At 33.8% G+C, this 20,496-nt stretch overlaps 2 protein-coding genes across 3 annotated transcripts; one reads left to right on the forward strand and one right to left on the reverse strand.

Annotated features, from left to right (window-relative positions):
- Nucleotides 1–653: 653 nt before the first annotated feature.
- LOC116000917 (NADH dehydrogenase (ubiquinone) complex I, assembly factor 6) lies at nt 654–4,279 on the forward strand. Of its 2 annotated transcripts, XM_031240793.1 has the most exons (3): nt 812–951; nt 2,069–2,201; nt 2,987–4,279. In XM_031240793.1, the coding sequence occupies exon 3, from the start codon at nt 3,022–3,024 to the stop codon at nt 3,931–3,933; it is 912 nt and encodes a 303-aa protein (XP_031096653.1). In that variant the 5' UTR covers nt 812–951; nt 2,069–2,201; nt 2,987–3,021; the 3' UTR covers nt 3,934–4,279. The 2 variants fall into 2 exon arrangements, with proteins under 2 accessions (XP_031096652.1, XP_031096653.1); XM_031240792.1 differs by lacking the exon at nt 2,069–2,201 and having other exon boundaries at nt 654–951.
- A 14,578-nt stretch (nt 4,280–18,857) lies between these two features.
- On the reverse strand, nt 18,858–19,760 carry LOC116002729 (auxin-responsive protein SAUR36-like). The gene has a single exon (XM_031242898.1). It carries the CDS (start codon nt 19,619–19,621, stop codon nt 19,091–19,093), a length of 531 nt encoding a protein of 176 aa, XP_031098758.1. The 5' UTR covers nt 19,622–19,760; the 3' UTR covers nt 18,858–19,090.
- Between the last annotated feature and the right edge of the window lie 736 nt (nt 19,761–20,496).

Consider the following 20,496-nt stretch of genomic DNA (forward strand, 5'->3'; position numbering starts at 1 on the left):
GCCGAGAATTTAATAAACGATAATGGTTTAATTATTATAAGAATTTGGGAAATAAAATTTTGTTACCAATTAAACTTTATCAATTTTTTAATAATTAATTAATAATATTAGTGTGTGCCGAAAAGTTGAATGGAAGGATTTTAGTTTTATTAATAATATTGATACGTGAATATAGAAACAATATTATCAATTAATAAATATTAGTTAATTTTTATTTTACATTTTCTTACCAAATAAGCTTTATTAATTATTTGACTAATAAAATATTTAATTAATTGACTATAAAAGTTTGGGCACAGAAAATGAAATAGGGGATTTTTCTTTTTTATATATGGTATAGATACATTATTATTATTATTATATATAAATTTTTCCGTGCAGTTTTCGGCAAATTATTGCATGGACCATGGTCCACACAGCTGTGTGGACCAAAAATAAAAATTACATTATTTTTGTACTGAAGGTATATTATTTTTGTACTGTAGGCATATTATTTGATAGTATATATCAAATAATGTACCTTCAGTACTACCCTAAAATAATGTATCTACAGTACAAAAATAATGTACCTTCAGTATAAAAGTAATGTACTTTTTATTTATGGTCCACACAGCTGTGTGGACCATGGTCTATGCAATAATGATTGGTTTCCAGTATCGTCTTCCTCGCTCTTGTACTCCATCTGCAACCGTAGAACCTACATTGCAAAACCCAGATCTGGCCCAAGAAGTTGATCATGGCCCATAGAGAGGATATACATCCCAATATTGACTGAGCCTATGCAAACAGACATCCATTCTCAAAGGAAGTCATGGATTGAAACCTCAAAGCCTCAGCTATTCATCCACCGGCGACCTATCGTCACGGAATCACCGTCGCCACTCCAGCTCTACGGACTCAGAGCTCACTCCTCGCCGGTTCTCCCTCCGATCTACGCCATAGCCACTGCAAGTAAGCAACTAGCCAACTAAGCACTCCTTAGTTTGAATCCCTGATTTGTTGAAACTTGAATTCGTGAAAATAGACAAATATGGCCTCAGCCTGAAACGAATGATCTTCATCTCTGGGATTCAATTTCTTTTTCCCCTCATTTTCTGTTTCGCACCTTGTGTTATGAATTATGAGGTTTAAGGTCTGACAGCTGGCAAAGGGCCACCGCCTAGTGGTAATTGTGAAGCTATATTTGTTAACAAATGAGCAAGTAGAATAACTAGAGAGCAGGAGATGTGATATGATAATAGATGGATTTCTTGATTGTATGCAAATTTTGGCAATGAGAGTCTCGGCTCGTCTTATTATTACAATGTGTTTTAGTTATGGGACTTGACTCTTTAGCTAACCTAATGATTCTTGAACATCCAACATGAGTAAATTAAGAGAATATTCAATTGCTCTTGGCTTTCCAACACTGCAACTTGCAGGAGAGATAATGTGCTTTACTTTGGTGCACTACTCTTGATTTCATACCAATCTGTTGCTAAGCATGAATCATGATTGCTTTTTGTTGTGTGGTTGAGCAATGGGTATAATTTACTTCATTTGATATCTAGATACATGCATATCAAGAACCATTTTGCTGATAGGTGTCTTGGTTGACATTGTAGATGATTTAAATATGCATAGGATTATATGATGTAACAAATCGCAGGATTGGTGAGCACATACATGATGATTCAACTACATTGTGGTTGTTTTTCTTTGTTTATAAAATTTGAATAGTGTATATCATACTACTTAAGGCCGTTAAAAGGGGAATTGAGCTCTTTTTACCTGCACCATTGGTTGTTAGAAATGATAATTTGGATATGCAGTCATCAGATTCATTACTAATAAATGGACATGCACATAACAACAGAACTGAATGTGAGATTTTTTTTTTTCATAGAAAGAATGTAATTTGCAAGTGGTAAGAAATTGCAGGTTGTAAATTTCAAAATCTTTGGTCAAACATGCAATATGAGTGGTAACAAAAAAGTTCAAAAAACAGTATCTTCATTATTATTATTATTTTTCTTTCTATTTGAATTGATATTAAATTTCTAACAAAGATAAGCATCAATTTATCCAGAATTCAGGTAACAGTTGCTAGCAATTGCATATCGTCACACCCTGGGCATTCTGGAGCATTGATAGTGTGAATCCTGCTGTCCATCAAGTTTAACACTAGCTATCTTCATGGCTATGTAGTTAAGCATATAAAGGTATCCACAATGTAAATTTTTCAAAAAACAAAAAAGTTAATTGATCAATTTGAAGAGTTGATAGTGTGTTGGAATATAGTACACTGAATTGGTTTATAGTTATGAATATACCATTTAATCAATGGTTATGGAATTATAGTAGTTTGACATTTATTTCAATTACATAGCTTCACTCTCATTTTTAATAAGGCATTTAATTTGTATTGCATGTCACTTAACTAGTTTTTATATGGGTGGTTGAAGTTTTAGTGATTTGTTTATATTATGCTATGTGGATGGCTGATATTATCTCGGTTCAAGCTCTATTTGTGAACAACATTTGGAAACCATATTGAGGTGAAAATAATTTTTATAAATTTTTTTTTGACATGCAATTTCCTAAAGTTTGGTTGTTGATCAATAGAGTGGAGAATTAAGATTGTTTATATTGCTGTCCATCAAGAATGCTATAGGTTTTTGTGGTTCACTACCATCTTTTGGAGTTTTGGAGATTGATCTCCATTAGATTGTGTTAGTTCTGAAGTGTTTTCTCTTTTATCTTCTATTCAACACAATTCTTGAAAGCAAAAAAAGAATTCTGCTCTGTTGTTCCAAGTTCAAGAGGATGCGTATAAGTGAGAGTGAAATGATTAAATCTTCCTATCCTTTTTTTTTTTTTTTTCCTTCTGGCTGCTTCCCAATCTAATATTGAATTACAGTGTTTTCTCTTCCTCATTTTCCAATTAACTCTTATTTGTGCCTCATTATGTTAGTAGTCCTTAGAATGCAATTTCTTTCTTTTGTAGATAACTGTGTGCACAGTGACAGAACTGAGGATTTGATGAGTGGTGCCTCCAGTTCAGGTGGCCTACGGGCTGCTCTCTCCTATTGTGTGCAGCAAGTACGAAATTATGACTATCATAACTACCTTTGCCTTCTTGAACTTCCACCAAATATGAGAAAAGCTGCTTTTGCACTCTGTGCTTTTAATGTAGAGACATCCAGAGCTATGGATGTGTCCTCTAATCCTAAAATTGGTCTTATGCGCCTGTTGTGGTGGCAAGAAGCTCTGGACAAGCTATATGCCAACAAGTCGATTGAGCATCCAGTAGCACAAGCGCTTGCATCGGTGATATCTCAAAATAAAATTAGCAAGAGTTGGTTGAAGCGTTCGGTGGAAGCTCGGATTAATGATGCTAGAAGAGAGCACACTGACGTACCAAAAACCGTTGAAGAGTTGGAGCGGTATGCAGAAGACACTGCATCAACTATTCTGTACTCCACACTTCAAGCGGGTGGCATTAGATCGACAGTTGCAGATCATGCAGCATCACATATCGGAAAGGCGAACGGGCTTCTATTGCTGCTAAGGTCATTACCTTACCACGCCAATCGAAACCGCCATCATATTTACATACCTGCTGACGTGGCTGAGAAACATGGATTATTAGTGCATCAAAGTGGTCAGTCAGAGATTCGTTTGGATTCCCATGAGAGCATGTGCGATGCAGTATTTGACATGGCATCTGTCGCTAATGTACATCTGCAGAAAGCTCGTGAATTGAGAGGAAAAGTGCCTGCTGAAGCCCGGCCAGTGCTTCTACCCGCTGTCCCTGCTCAGGTTATGCTGGATTCTCTAAGCCGTGTGCAGTTCGATGTGTTTGATCCAAGATTAACACGAGGAATTTTAGGGGCTCCCCCTCTGCTTTTCCAACTGAAACTGAAATGGTATTCATGGAGGGGAACATACTAACATGTTTTCTAGTTAATTTCTACCTTTTGGAACTTCACATTGGCATATCCACAATGGCATGCTAATATACAAATAACAAATGGCAAAGTGGGAAACTTTCTTTCTTCCCTAATGCAATGCTAACTGAAGTAGTCAAATGGTATTTATCAAAATCCAACTTTGTTGAAATTTTGCTCTCCCTTGTTATTTTGTGATTCAGATTGTCTGCCCTCAATTTGTTGATTGGCATTGTAAAATGTAAACCAATAATAATGCTCTTTATTTCCAATTGGCTATATTCTTTGCAACTTCTGAACAATGTTTTGGCTTTTGGTGTAATATTAGCATTTTGTGCTGTAATTAGATATAGAGATGAAAGCATAGATAATGGATGATGCCCCATATATAATACTCCGTACCATATATGTTTTCCCTTTTTGCGCGTATATTTTATCATTTTCATTAGCTTCATCTATAATATAATCATCAGTGAACAGTGGCCAATATCTGACCTTAAAGGTAAGAGGTTGTAGCTTGTACGGACTAAGCTTTTGTCCTTTCATTTAAGGGTGTACTTTTGGTTAATCGAAATTTTTAATGCGTTAATCGAATTGAATTTTGTATTATCGAATTAACTGAATTAAACTAGTGAAATTTTTTTTCAGTGGTTAACTGATTAACCAAAGTTTTTTTAGTTAAATTTTTAAATTCTTAAAATAATACCTATAATTATAAATCTAATTACTTTAATACCTATAATAATAAATCCATAACTTCAATACAAAATCCAAAGTCCAAACATCCCTAGTCCTCAGGAATTTCATTTTAGTTTTAGGGATTTTACATAATATATTTATATATTTATTTATTAAAAATTTTGGTTAACCAATAGTTTTGAACCGAATTAACAGTTAATCAAAATTTTACAAAATCTTTAACTATTAATTGAATCAAAGTATTTTGACTAAAAGACGATTAATCAAAATTCTTCTATTCAGTTGGTTAACCAAGTTTTGCACACCCTTACTTTCATTAAAAAAGTAAAAAAGAAGAAAAGAAAAGAAAAGAAAAGTTGTTTGATCGCATTCTTGGAAATATTACAATTGATTAATGTGACTTGTGAATGAAGACATTATACTTGTCATAACTTTCGAATTCAACTATGAAATTATTTGATCAAGGAGAGGTTTCTACAAATTTAAAATGTAGTTTTCTCCCAAAAAAAAAATTTAAAATACAGGAATTATATCGATATACTTTATGGAATAAAATTGAAATAAAACAAGGTATATGATCAATTTTTTTTTTTTTAAAGACATGCGGTTATGAAGAGGTTACTATCTACTAATGAGATGTAAACAATTTAAGAACTAATAGAATCTTTGCTTTGGATGGAAAATGTTTTCTAAGAAAGTTCATTTTCATAAAATTGAGAAAAATGATATTTTGTGTTGTTTGATTCGTGGAATTCATTTTCCTTTGGAAGTAGAATTCTTCAAATTTGAGGGAAACAAATTTTTAACTTCTCCATAGTATTTTATTTTCCATGGAATTGCAGAAGAAAAGATGACTTGACATGCATGATTATTTTACCCTCATTAAATTTTATTTTTTCTGAAACACATTAAACTTTATTAATTACTATGACTTTTATTATCATTATTATTATGTAGGGGCATTTTGGTCTTTATATTCATTATTTCTTACAATTCTAAATCCAACTAAACAATAGAATTAATATTCCGAGTAATTTATTTTTCACAAGCCAAATAATGGAATCAATCTTCCCAGCAATTTTTTTTCCATGAAATTTAAATTCCGTCCATCCTCAAATATTTTCCACTAATCAAATAGGCCATAAGATCTTGGAAGGTGGAAGGTTAGAATAATTTTTTTAAAGCCCAAGATAAACACATAGAAAGGATTTAGATTTATTTTTTTTAATGTGAAAGCTCGTAGTTAAGATGTGCTCTGGGTGAAACCCGCCTTTGAGATCCTAACTGGAAAATAACCACATGAAGATAAATCAACTTACATTGTCCATAGCTGATAGGTTCAAACTAAAAAGCCGATGCCCCTAACTTTCTCTCCAACCACCATCCTCAACTTTTTCACTAGCCACCGCCCCACACTCTCTCCAAATATCATTCCAAACCCTCTCTTGTTCAAATTTGTGTTTATATTTCTTTGAAATTGATTTTTCGAAAATGAATATGGAATATTGAAAAAATGGCGAATTATAAAAATGAAAATTTGAAAAAATAAAAACCTATAGAAATTAGGAAAATGAACGAAATAGAGATTTGGAAAAGTGTACTAATTTCAACAATACTCATCCCACTAATAAAGTAATTTCAATTCAACAATACTCATCCCACTAATAAAGGTATAACATTAGACCTTACACCATAGAAATCTCATATTAATTACTCCTTTCGTTCAATTTTATGTGTATGTTTCAGTTATCGAAACTTGATTAAATTTTTTTTTATTCAAATTTTCGTAATATTAAATTTAGTATTAGTATATAAAATTTATATATTTAGAAACTACATTAAAAGTACTATTAAAATAATTAAAAATACTAAAAAATAAACAAAGAAAAAACAGCTGGTTTGACCAATAAATATTAAACAAGATATGTAAAATAGACAGATGAAGAATTTGTTTAATTCATTTTTGGGTGGGTCATTGAACTATAGACAAATAATACATACACGATGCACACATTTATTCTTTATATTGGCATATGCTCCTATGGTACCAAAATTCTGGAAATAAGCCTAATTTCAATGTATTGTGTGGACCGGACCTCCCACTTGAATATTTTCCAGAATGTAAAGCTACCAATTATTATGGTACAGGAAGCAGGAGGTAGGGATTCTAAAATATCTATGTCCCATTATACATGTTTCCTTCATAAAGTTGTGATTGCAAATATTATTCCAGTCACTTTCACTCTACCTTTCATTTATTTATTTATTTATTTTTGTTGCTAATAATATATTCTAAGTCTTCATTTATTTATTAGTACAAGTTGATGGATTATCAAGTGACATGACAAAACATATAAGCAAATTAATGACCATTTATTATCATTCTTTCTGCCAGTTATCAGTTGTGTTACCTAACATCTCTTGGTAGTTAGCACAAAAATATGACATATGAAATGGAAAATGAAGAAACAACAATTTTTTTTTTAAAAAAAAAGAAAAGAAAAATGTTTTTCTTTTCTCCTCTTCAATTTCCCCTCTAATCTTTCACATCATAGTGTGATTTTCATTTATTGAGTGTTTATGAATTGGATGGTCCCACCATTAATTAAAAAAAAAAGAATTTAGTTAATAATCAAATTTTGAAAAAAATACAATGCATGAGGGTAAAATGTTGTTTAAGGAGGCCGTGCTTTGTTACAACCTGATACATTCGTGTAGAGACCGAGTAGAAGCCGGTGATGATATAAGAGAGGTGCATGTGTACCAAAAATTAAATATTGTGGCTGATCTCCTAACTAATCTAGCTATCCAAGTAGACAGATAGTGGATTGAATTTGTGAATCATCCCATACAAGTTAGGAAAGCTATTCGGGATGGCATGTTGGGAGTTGTAAGAATGTGAAAGATTTTGTGTGACAGGACACTAATATGGTCCGGAAGTACCCCTCCTTTCGATTCAAAAGATAGTAAAAGTACAATAAAATAATGTCACATCAAGAAGGGAAGATTGAACAAAAATATTAGGAGTCTCTAGTATGTTGCATTACTTTTTTAAAGAATATATGAAATGAAATATGGGAAACGTGTAAATATAAAAACATAGGGGTTTATTTAGAAATATTTCTTTCCTAAATATGCATAAATATTAATAAGTAGTTTTTTCATGATTAAAAATGTTACACAAAAAAATATAAAAAGTGCTCCAGAGTCCAGACAAGTAATAAATAGTTAAATAGTGAGTACAATTACCGCAAGGTCAATTTAAAATAAAATAAAATACATAAACTTTAAAATATTTTTGTTAACTTAATTAAATAGTTAAATATTTAATTGTTTATATTTTCATTAGCATCTTCATAAAAAAAAATATAAACTTTAGATGAATAGATTAGATTCATCTAAAGATAAGTTAATTGGCAAATTGAAATATATCAACGTATTCATCTATGTTAGCAAATAATCTGGAGGGTGTGGTTGAGTGGAAGAAACTCATTCATTCTTAACCAAAGATCAAGGGTTTGATCCTTGGCTTTGGGTATGGAGTAGTCTTAAATTTCCCAATCTATGTTAGCAAATTCACCATTTTAACAAGTAATTAGAAAGTTGCACAAAATATTTTTGAAATAAGTTTCGCGATGAAACATTTTTAAAACAGAGGAACTGCATTACGTTCACAGATTTGGGTCCTTGACATTTTTGTATTGATTTGACAATGATAAGACAAAAATGTGTAGGAATAAAAATGTGGACTAAAATGTGTAAAGTACTAATCCCATTACCTTCTTCTCATTAGGGTTTTTGAGAAGAAGGTAATGACACTACCTTCTTTATCAAAAAAAATAAAACAAAAAAAAAAAAATAAAACAAAAAACAAAAACAAAAAACTACTGACAGGTAAACCTTCTCTCTCCTTCTTATTATTATTATTATTATTATTATTATTATTATTATTATTATTATAATTATTATTATTAGGAGTGCCGAGTATTACTAGTTGTTGTTGTTGTTGTTGTTGTTGTTGTTGTTGTTGTTGTTGTTGTTATTATTATTATTATTATTAGGAGTACCGTAGAGTAGTACTTATTATTATTATTATTATTATTATTATTATTATTATTATTATTATTATTATTATTATTATTATGACTCCTGTAGTGTAGTAGTATAGTAGTTATTATTATTATTAGTAGGAGTACCGAGTATTACTAGTTGTTGTTGTTGTTGTTATTATTATTATTATTATTATTATTATTATTATTATTATTATTATTATGACTCCTGTAATGTAGTAGTATAGTAGTTATTATTATTATTTTTTTATTTTATACGTGTATGCATGGCATTTTGTAGTCTAGTAGTATAGTCACCGTTGTTGATGACGATATGCCCTCTATGTAATCCATTGCTCCTTTGTTAAAAAATAAATTCGAAGTAATAAAAATTGGAAGAGTTGTGTTCTAGATATATAGAATTACGAAAGATGCTTATCAAACCCGTATCAATTCTTTAATTGATTTGAAGATCTTATAATCATATATATTAAACAAATTAATGGTGTTTACATCTCAAATTAATTAATATAAAAAGTGTATAGTAAAAAAAAAAAAAAAGTGAAAAGAAGGCAATTGCATTGCCTTCTTTGTGGCATTAAGGTCAAATAAAAAGAAAATAAAAGAAGGTATTCCAATTACCTTCTTTTTAAATAGGGTTTTGAAAAGAAGGTAATCCCATTAGTACTTTACACATTTTTGTCTAGATTTTTGAATCAACACACTTTTGTCCATATGATGTCAAATCAATACTTTTAAAGCAATGACTCCACAGGTTTTCGTGCAACATAAGTGATAGCTAACTAGTGAAAGTTGCACTATGAAAGAATAAGAGCTTATTCCATGCATTTTTGGTGCTTTGATTTTTTTGGGGGTATATTTTTTAATATTAATCATTTGACTTTAAATTTTTGTAATCACTTATAGTTCTTTTAGCGAGTTTATTATGACAAGTTTTTCAAGCAAACATAACCTAAGACTAGCATAAGCACATTTTTTACTGAAAATTCTTCTAAAAGAGTAAAGGTTATAGAAAAATTCAAATTTTATAGATTATAGTGTAAAAACTTATAGTTAAGAATTATATGTAGAAATGACACAAAAGTTAATAAAACAAAAAGTAAAAAAGAAAAAAACTTTCAAGTTATAGTTGGGTCAATTTTAGTTAATTATAATGTATTTTAGAGTTTAAAATTACACCACAAAAAATCGACTGTGCTATATTAAATATCGCACATTGCCACATTCCCTTATCACTAATTCACACAAACTTACTAATATAACCTAAAATATAACCCTAAACTAAACAATGTAATATTATATTCCACAATCCAAACCAAACACATAAGGTAATCTTATATTACCGAAATCTCACATTACCTTTCGCGAGGTAATCCTATTACTTGGGGTAATCCAAAATTTCGTGAACCAAACGCCCTCTTAATGTATTAATAGGGCTGTTAACGAACCGAACATAAACGAACGTGTTCGTGTTCGTTTGTTAAGCGTTCATTACTGTTTGATAACATTCGCGAACACGTTCACGAATGTTAATACTCCCTATGTCCCATTCGGTACGGTATTGTGCGTGCATCGTATGTGTGATGTGCGTGCATCGTGCGTACGTGTCTCGTACATTTTGTGGTATCAGAGCAACAATTAATGGTATCACATAGGCTGGAACTACTAAGATCGATGTGAAGGCACCAGCTAATACCAATAGGGGCCCAAATATCGATGTCAATCTAGGCCACCTAGCTGACCGCGTGATCATGCCAAAAACAACTCCTAGCATTGTTCCCAAATGGAACAAAATAGAGAAAAATAATATATCTGCCCATACAGCTTCACAGTAGTTTGTTGTGGGTAACATGTGTATTATTTATAATACCATATCCTCGACAACTTGTACTGAAAAACATACTAACCATGCACCTTTGAATCCAATTTTGTTAGTAATTAGATATAACTTTATGAAATATTTTAATTAATATTGACAAATTACACATTAAAATGCAAAAATAATTATTCTACTATTTGAATTCGATCTCTTGCAAATCTCCAAGCAACTACCGTACATCCTAATGCACAAAAACCATAAAATAAAATGTCCATTCATTGAATTGTCACATAAGAAGAGAAATCATTCGCATAAACACCATAACAATAGTTTGACTAAGAATAAACTCTATATTTTGGCCAGATCCTGCCACATTCATAGGTTATGTGAGCTGAATCCATCCAAAAGAACCACCTAACATAGTCAGGCCCCATAACTAAGACAGTAGACAACCCATCGCTATGAAGTTGTAGCGGTTTTTCAAGAGGTACTATTGTGAATGATTAATTGACATCACTACTGCCAAGCCATACTACAATGCAAGACACACACTACTATATATATGACAATACATTGTGAAATTACTTTAATAAATAATTGAATAATACTAAAAATAGTCAAATACCTGAAAAAGTGTTAAGGTTTAACTCTCCCCATGTCGCTTCCTGTGCCGTGCTGTGCGTGCATCGTGCGTGCGTGTCTCGTGCATTTTGTGGTATCAGAGCAACAACTAATGGTATCACATAGGCTAGAACTACTAAAATCGATGTGAGCGCACCGACTAATACCAATAGGGGCCCAAATATCAATGTCAATCTAGGCCACCTAGTTGACTGTGTGATCATACCAAGAACAACTCTTAGCAATGTTCCCAATCGGAACATTTTTTTTTATCTAAAAGAGAGGGATACCCAATAACTACTTAGACAGTATTGTCATCAGCCACAGAAATTTGCCTGTGAAATCTTACTCTAAGTTTATCTTCACTAGTTTTCTCCTTAAGCACATTCGGGATAACGTCAAACAAAATAAGCCCCGTACTGTGAGATAAGGCATGTTTTGCTAGCGCATCCGCAAGTCTGTTCTGTCCCCGGTAGATATGACGAAGGTCCACAAAAACAAATCCCAACTGGAACATAATAGAGTAGAATTGTATCACTGCCCATACAACTTCACAGTAGTTTGTTGTGGGTAACAAGTGTATTTTATAATACCATGTCCTCGACAACTAGTACTGATACTAATGATGCACTTTTCAATCCAATTTTGTTAGTAATTAGATGTAACTTTATGAAATATTTTAATTAATATTGACAAATTACACATTAAAGTGCAAAAATAATTATTCTACTATTTGAATTCGATCTCTTGCAAATTTTCAAGCAACTACTGTACATCCTAATGCACAAAAACCAAAAAATAAAAATTCTCATTTATTGAAATGACACATAAGAAGAGAAACCATGGTCATAAACACCATAACAATAGTCTGACTAAGAGTAAATCTTTATTTCGCCCTGATCTTGCCACCTCCATAGGATATGTGCGTTGAATCCGTCCAAAGAACCACCTAACATTGCAGAGCCCCATAACTAAGCAGTAGACAACCCATTGCTATAAAGTTGTAGGGGTACTTCAAGAGGTACTACTCAGAATGATGAATTCCCATCACTACTGCCAAGCCAAACTGTAGTGCATGCAAGACATATATATATATGTGTGTGTGTGTGTGTGTGACAATACATTGTGAAATTACTTTAATAAATAATTGAATAATACTAAAAATAGTAAAACACGAGAAAAAGTTCCAAGGTTTAACCCTCCCCATGTCCCTCCCGGTAGTCTGGTACGATGCTATGCGTGCATCGTGTGTGTAATGTGCGTGTATCGTGCGTGCGTGTCTCGTATTATTATATGTATACATGCATGCTATTAGGATGCTTAGTCTTTTATTATTATTATTATTATTATTATTATTATTATTATTATTATGAAAAAAGGTTAAAATAACTAACCCTCATAATTTTTTAACAAACAAAGTATAAATTAACATTATTAATTTTGAGATAAAAAGTTTAGATTGCTAGGTCTTGAATAAATATTATGTGTTTTGAATATTGAATTTATTGGTATCAAAACTAATTTCAAACTAGATGAGTAAATAATACATATAAAAATAAAAAATAACACATAAAATGGCATGGCACGGGATGAGATGCATGATTAACAATAGAATGAATTAAAGCTAAGACATTGTAAATGATAGTATTAAATTGAAAAGTATACCTGAATATTACACGAGGATCAGACATGCTAGAAATCCAGTGAATTGAATGCGGTGATTGAGGATGACGAGTGCCATAACTTCTAAAGCTTCAAAGTAAAATGAGAAAATGAAACCAAGTTTAAATGTATTAAGAGTGACAAAAAAACTATATAATTCTTATAGGATTTACAAACATTTCTCTTAAACATAATGATTTTATTCATTTTCCTTACTTAAGTAATGTTTATACGCCTCCAATTTAAAAAATTCAAATGAAACTGAAACTCGAATCATAAAAAGTACGATTTATCAAATATATAATATATAGTACAACATTGTTACAAACAATATCTTTAAAATTTTTATATAATTAACTGATTTGGGAGAGCCAACTACCATGTATTCATGTAATATAATGACATCCACAGTTATTATTCCAAATTGGAGGTTTTTTCTTTTAAGGCGTGTTTAGAAACGCTAAAAATGATTTCTGAACCGTATTTGGCAAGGAAGAAAATTTAAAGTTAGCGGAAAATAAAACTTTGGTCAATGAAAATAGATATATTTTCTGGAAAATGACTTCATTTTTATGGGAAGTCATTTTCTAGACTTTCTCTACCAACACCAGACCATGCCTCTCTCTACCAATACTAGACCACGCCTCATATGCTCTCAGCTTCTTGCCATCATCTCCCATGGGTCAGATTAATGAGACGCCGCCGAGAGAGCAGAGCAATCGTAAAACCCGGTTGTCGGCCAAGACCAAAACCATAGAACATCATATCTAGGCCTGTGCATAACCCGACCAACCCACCAAACCCGCCCGGCCCGCTGACCGAAAAAATGAAAACCGATCCGACCGAACCCGAAGTCCTCAAACCGACCCATTCAACAATGAATCACCGGGTTGCTTGGTTCGGGTAGGGTAGGTATATTTTGGACCCAAACCGTTCGAATATCCGATATAGATTAGGGTGAGGTTATATGCATATATAAACGACGTCGCATAGGCTATGTATATAAGTGATGATTAGGGTTTCTGCCCTCATTTCACCTGTTGAGCAGCGCAGTCACGACTCTCGACTCCTTCTTCTCTCATCTCTCTCTAAGTCTCTGCCTCTCTAGTGAGTCTGGTTTTCTACTATTCTTCTCCGATTCTTAGTTCTCACACTCACATCTCACTTCTCAGTTCTCACGTTCTCACAATCTCACGTTCCATGTTCTCTCCGGTTGGACGGTGCGCCGGTGCCGTTGGAGTGGTGGAAGCCATAGCTCATAGCCAGCGACTCACAGACTCAGTGTTTCAGCCCTCAGGCTCTTAGCGACTGTTAGATTGTGCTAGAAGAGAAGACCCGAGTTCTCTGGGTAATATTTGGAGAAACCAAGTAAACTACAAACCCTAACCTTTACTGTTTTGATTTTTAATTTGTGAAGGTGCGAGCATTTGTTGAAAAATGAAATATTATTGATGTTTGTTTACTTGTTGGCTTGTAAACTATTTTCGTGGAAGCCCTATTGTCTATTGATGTTTATAAAATATTGACGAAATATTATTGATGTTGCATTGTTATACTGTTTCTGTTGTTGTGGAAGCCCTCAAACCCTAGTCCCTAATTTATGAAATCTTATCCATGAATGACGACTTGATGAGTTGATGTTGATGTGCTGTTTTTGTTGTGTGGAAGCCCTCAAACACCAATATATAAAATATGATTATATTTTATATCAAGTATAAATTGGTGTGGCTTGTTGGTGAAATCCAGTAAAATGATGAACTGCAGAAGTTTTTGATTACTGGATTTCTTTGTGTTATTTCTGTGTTGGATATTGGATACTTGGTGAAATCCAGTAAAATGATGGTAAATGACTAAATGTATAAATGTTAAAATGGTGGAAGCCTTGTAAGTCCCAAGGATTGAAATCCAGTAAAATGATGAATTGTACAGGTTCACAATTGCATGATTCTGGATTTCTGTGAGTTATTAATGTGATGCTGTGATTGTATCACTGTATGTTTATTTCTCTACAAGTTTATGGATGTATGACCCTTAATCCCCAATTATGAAATTTAGAAAAATGATGAACTTTGAAGTGCCTGTCTTCCTGATTCTGAATGTCTTTGTCACTTTGTGTGACTATTTGGTTTTCTGCATATGTTTCCCACTTTACTGATATTATTCCATTTCTTTAGATGGAAAATATCATACAGTCTGGTAGTCAACCTTCCAACTCTTCACTTGATGGACCTACAGTGGTGGAAGCCCAGTCTGTTGACACTAATAATCAACAGAATGAGCAACCTACTGCTGCAGTTCCTGGGAAGAAAAGGAAGACAGTTGAATCCAGATCCAGAGTTTGGGATCATTTTCAGAAATTTACTGATAGTAATAATGTTACTATCAAAGCAAAGTGTATATACTGTGCTAAAGAATATCAAAGCAAATCTAAAACACATGGTACTTCATCCTTGAGAAACCACATGATGAGCTGTCTCAAAAACCCACACTCTAAAGACACTAGACAGTCACTTCTGACCTTTCAAGCTGTAACTAATTTTGATGCATCTCCTGCTACTGTTGGTGAGTTATGAACTTGGGTCTTTAACCAAGATGCTATTAGAAGGGCATTGGTTGAAATGATTATAATAGATGAATTACCTTTTAGATTTGTGGAGGGTCCAGGGTTTAGGAAGTNTGGCTTGTCCTATGTTTAAGATACCCTCTAGATAGACAATTAGTAGGGACATCAATCTGATTTATGAAGAGGAAAGGCTCAAGTTGAAATGTTTTTTTAGGGGAAACACTCAAAGAGTCAGTATTACAACTGATTCTTGGACTTCTATTTAGAGAATTAACTATATGGTAGTGACTGCTCACTTTATAGATGAAGAGTGGAAGCTTCATAAGAAGATAATTTCTTTTGTCCCTATTACATCACACAAGGGTGAGTGTATTGCTAAAGTCTTGGAAACCTGTTTGCTTGATTGGGGGATTAGGAATGTGTACACTATAACAGTAGACAATGCCTCATCTAATGACACTGCCATTGGTTTGTTAAAAAAGAAATTGATGTCTTGGGGAACAACTACTGTGAAGGGCAAGTATATTCACATGAGATGTATTGCACATATTCTAAACTTGGTTGTGCAAGATGGGTTAAAAGAATGTGATGAGTCTGTCAAGAAGGTTAGGGAGGCTGTAAGATATGTGAGAAGTTCACTTGCTAGACTTAAGAAATTTAGGGAATTATCTGAGTGGATTGGGATTGAGCACAAGTCTTCCTTGTGTCTAGATGTTCCTACCAGATGGAACTCTACATATCTTATGTTACAAGCTGCAATTACTTATGAGAAAGTGTTTGAGGCACTTGCAGAAAGTGACAGTTCCTTCAAATCAGATCTGGGTGATTCTGTGCCTAATTTTCTTGATTGGGAATCTGTGAAGAGTTTGGTGGAGCTCTTAAAATGTTTTTATGATATGACAATAAGAATTTCTGGTTCTTTATATGTCACATCCAACACTTTCTTTTCTGAAATTTCTGATTTGTATTGCCTCTTGATCGGATGGTGGAAGCTGGTGGATATGTGCAACTGATGGGTGAAAATATGAAGTCTAAATTCCAAAAATATTGGGGGGATATAGACAAGATGAACTTGATGATATTCTTTGCAAACATTCTGGACCCCAGGGACAAATTAGAGTATATGCCAACACAAATCAATCACATGTATGGTGAGGAAACTAGTAAAGCCTATTATGGGAAAGTTCTTAAGGCTTTGACAGAATTTTTTGATGATTATGCTACTTCTACTGCCTCTAGTGCTTCTTCCTAGTCTACTGTCCCTACTGCTTCTTCACAGTCTATTGATTCTTCACAGTCTACAATTGGGAGGCCCCAACATTTGTTAAAATCTCAGATTAAGAAACAAAGAATGGAAAGTGGAGGAAAGAAAAAATCTGAGTTAGAAATTTACCTTGCTGAGGCAGTAGTGGAAGAGGAAACTTCTTTTGACATACTTAGATGGTGGAAGCTGAATGCTGAAAGATTTCCTATACTTTCTAAGATAGCTAGGGATGTCTTGCCTATACCAATATCCACAGTTGCTTCTGAATCTGCCTTTAGTACATCGGGGAGGGTTTTAGATCCTTTTAGGAGTTCATTAACTCCTAAAATTGTGGAAGCTTTGGTCTGCACTCAGGATTGGCTAAGGTTGCCAAATACCCCCTTATCAATTGAGGAAAATCTGGAGGAATTGAAAAGATTTGAACAAGGTAACATTATTTACTTAATTACTTAATTCCATTTCCTTGTTCATGTTTACATTTTACTTAATTGCTTGTTTTATTCCAGAATTTGGTGCTGATGGTGGCAATGGAATTGGAACTGGGAGGAGCGGTGGTTCTACACTTCCTACGATTCTTGTAATGTTATACTTTATACTTTATACTTTATACTTTATATTTGAATCTATTATGTATAATCTATTATACATTTATACTGTATGTCTGTTATTCATGAGGCTTGGTGGCTTGCTGGCTTGGTAACTATTTTATTTAGTTGCTGCCTAGTGCCTATTGAGGCTTGGTAACTTGTAAGTTGCTGCCTGTGTTGGTAAGTTGGCAAAGTTGACCCTTGTGTGCTGGACTACTGGTATTGTTTCTATGACTGCCCATTGTATTTGGGACATTTTAATTTTATATATTATTATTATGGCAATGATGAAAGCTTCCACCAATGATCTGAAAAATAAGGGATTAAGTTGGTATGTTGCTCAATCCTCATGGGGATGTTGTAGCAATTTGCCCTTAATCCTAACTTTGATATGGACAAAAAGCTTACTGTGCCAACTTTTATAAATTATAATTGTCTAATCATCTAATGTATTATGTATATTGTATAGTTTACTTATTTACTAATGCTCAAGATTTTACAGTTTTGCTAATTTTGCTTCAGTTTTGAGTGTTGACAGGAAGAAGAAGAACAATAGGAACTACTAACTAGTCAACTAGGAACTAGGAAATTAGTTGCAATGTCAGATACTTGGATAGTTGGATGCAGATTGAGGATCACTGGACAGTGGAAATGTGGAATGATTTGATATTTTGATTACTCATTACTTATGAGTTAACACTTTTGAGTTTTGTATAATTGTATGTACTACAATACTGGTTCATTAGTAGTACTACTTAATGTAATATGTAAATGTAGTCCATGTTGATTTCTGGTTTTGTGATTTTGTCAGTTTTTGACCTTTTGTGGTATGTGCAAAGCAGCAAATGTAGTGTTCCACTTAAATACTTAATTGCATTGATAATTTGATAAGTGTTTTTGAACAATTTTTTTAATTTGACTTAATCCGACTTGATTTCGGATATCCGACCGAACCGACCCCAACCGAAACTTAATAAAACCGAAGTGATTTGATAGTTCAACAATTGAAATCGGATTGTATAATTAAAAACCGAAATCCGAACGGTTTCACCATCCGACCACCCGATCCGAACCGAACCGACCGATACACAGGCCTGATCATATCGGAGATGAGACTGCCAACAAGCAAAAACAGTGATCGTCAGGCACCATCAAAATCGCTGGAGAGAGGCCCTTTCACCAGCCATCAGTGGATTCAAGGACAAATGCCGACATACTCAAGCTCCAATCAAGCAATCTCAACAAGCCACAAACAACAATCTAGCTAATGAAGTATTTTTGATATTATGCTCCTAATCGCACGTGATAGATGACTTGGCCAAATATGCCCAACGACAATTGCTAAAGTCAGAGAGGAAAAGCTTAGAATTTAAGGTGGATTGAACTTCAGAACACATTTATTTATTATAGAAGTGCAGCCTTGGGGAACAACAAAAAATTTATCATTATATCTAAATATTTCGGAAACAAGTTTGAGCTACATTTTATTTTTAGCAAAACCAAAAGCTAAATTCAATCATTTTATTATAAATGTTGTTGTATTTAAACAAAATAATTAAAATGTTTAATTATACAATTCTGTTCATTTTTTATAAAATGAACCAAAAACAACAAAGACAATTTTCTGAAATGCAACCAAACACTGAAAATACATTTTCCTGATGAATTCATTTTCATAGTTTTCAAATACATCCTTATTTTCTTTTTGGGTTCGTTGCGGTTGGTTTGGCAGGTAAAGTTTTGTACAAGAAAATCTTCCACTCGCATGAAGAAAAAAAAAAAAAACAAGAGAAAACCGGCCGGAGAGGCAGTAACTACTTACTACCAAACGAATCCTAGAATAATCCTACGAAATTATCAAGACCGTCGATCCACTTCACCATTTGATTCTGTGTCTCCAGCTCCGCCGCCGGAAGTTGCAGCCGTCACCACCGCCCGTGGCGGCGATTCTGGACTGCACATTCTCAAACTCCGATATCCGGCAAGGAATCTGGATCCCACCGGGGTGATTGAACCCGTACACCGTTTCCGCCTCCCGCAACAAATCCGCGAACAGCGGATGGTTAAAGTAGATGACGGGCACCACCACTCTACGCGCCGCCGCCGCCGCCGCCGCGCCGTCTTCCTTCTCCCCCACGTACACCGCCAGGTGCCCCTTCGGCACACCCACGCCTCTCTTCTCCTCCGCCGCTTCTTGCCCGACCCGAACATAACCCGGACCCGGACGACGCCGTTTCAACAAACCCCCCAAGCTCCGCCGCAGCTTAGAAAGCGCTCCTCCGTCCGCGGCGGAGCTTCGCGGTTCCAGCAGCCGGTAAGAGCCGCCCGGCTTCGCCCTCCGGTGAATGACCCACGTGAAAACCCCGACCAGCTTCCGCCCAATCCTGAAACCTCTAGCTCTTCTCATATTAATTCACACAGAATAAGAAAGCTTTGACAACAATTGTAGGAATGGTCTTATGTAGATTGTTGATTCCGTCTGTTGGATTTTGCAAGGGAGAGATTCCCAGCTAGCTTTCTTATTTTGAATTGGCCGAAAGCTTTTAGAAGAGTCCAAACATGGTGGAATTCAAGTATGGATGGTGCCTATATATAGATACATAGGAGAGATATTAGACGTCTTGGTCGGCATATGACTAGAATAAAAAATTAGTTCAAATTTAGAAATGAATTGAAGATTTTTTTTTTTAATCTTAAAAAAACAAAGAAATGAATTGAAGATAAATAATTCGATGAAAAATTCAATTCCATACTAAAAAGAATAAATTTTACTTTTGGTTCAATTCTCTGACTATTATACATGAATCGCATCCGGTTATTCTCTTATTGAGTATTAAAATTTTTTAATTAGATTCATGATTATGTAGTTTGTATCATCGTTCAATTTCCTAGCCAACTATTGTCCAAAGTGCTTCTGGAAAAAACAAATGCAATGTTCTTCTAGAAGTGTTCCTTCCAAAGACGTAGAACCAACGTGATACAAATAGTTATGCATCTAATTAGAAGATTTTAATAATCAAGGATTAAAAGAATAATTAACATGTAATTAGATGTGTTTATTATTAAAATTCGGTAATTAATTTGTGTGAAGACAAAAATGAGAGAAAAATATTTGGAGGTAGGAAAAGGATGAATGCGCTCCTCCGCGTCTCTGTGGAGTTTGAGGGGTCACAAATGAGTGAGAAGGACAAGGCTCCGTACAATTAAGAGGCCGGTAGGAATCATCATATTTGCATATGAACCATGCTTTTTTTTTTTTTTTTTTTTTTTTTTTGTAATATC

Source organism: Ipomoea triloba, chromosome 13 (assembly GCF_003576645.1).
Source record: "Ipomoea triloba cultivar NCNSP0323 chromosome 13, ASM357664v1".
In the NCBI taxonomy this organism is placed as follows: domain Eukaryota; kingdom Viridiplantae; phylum Streptophyta; class Magnoliopsida; order Solanales; family Convolvulaceae; genus Ipomoea; species Ipomoea triloba.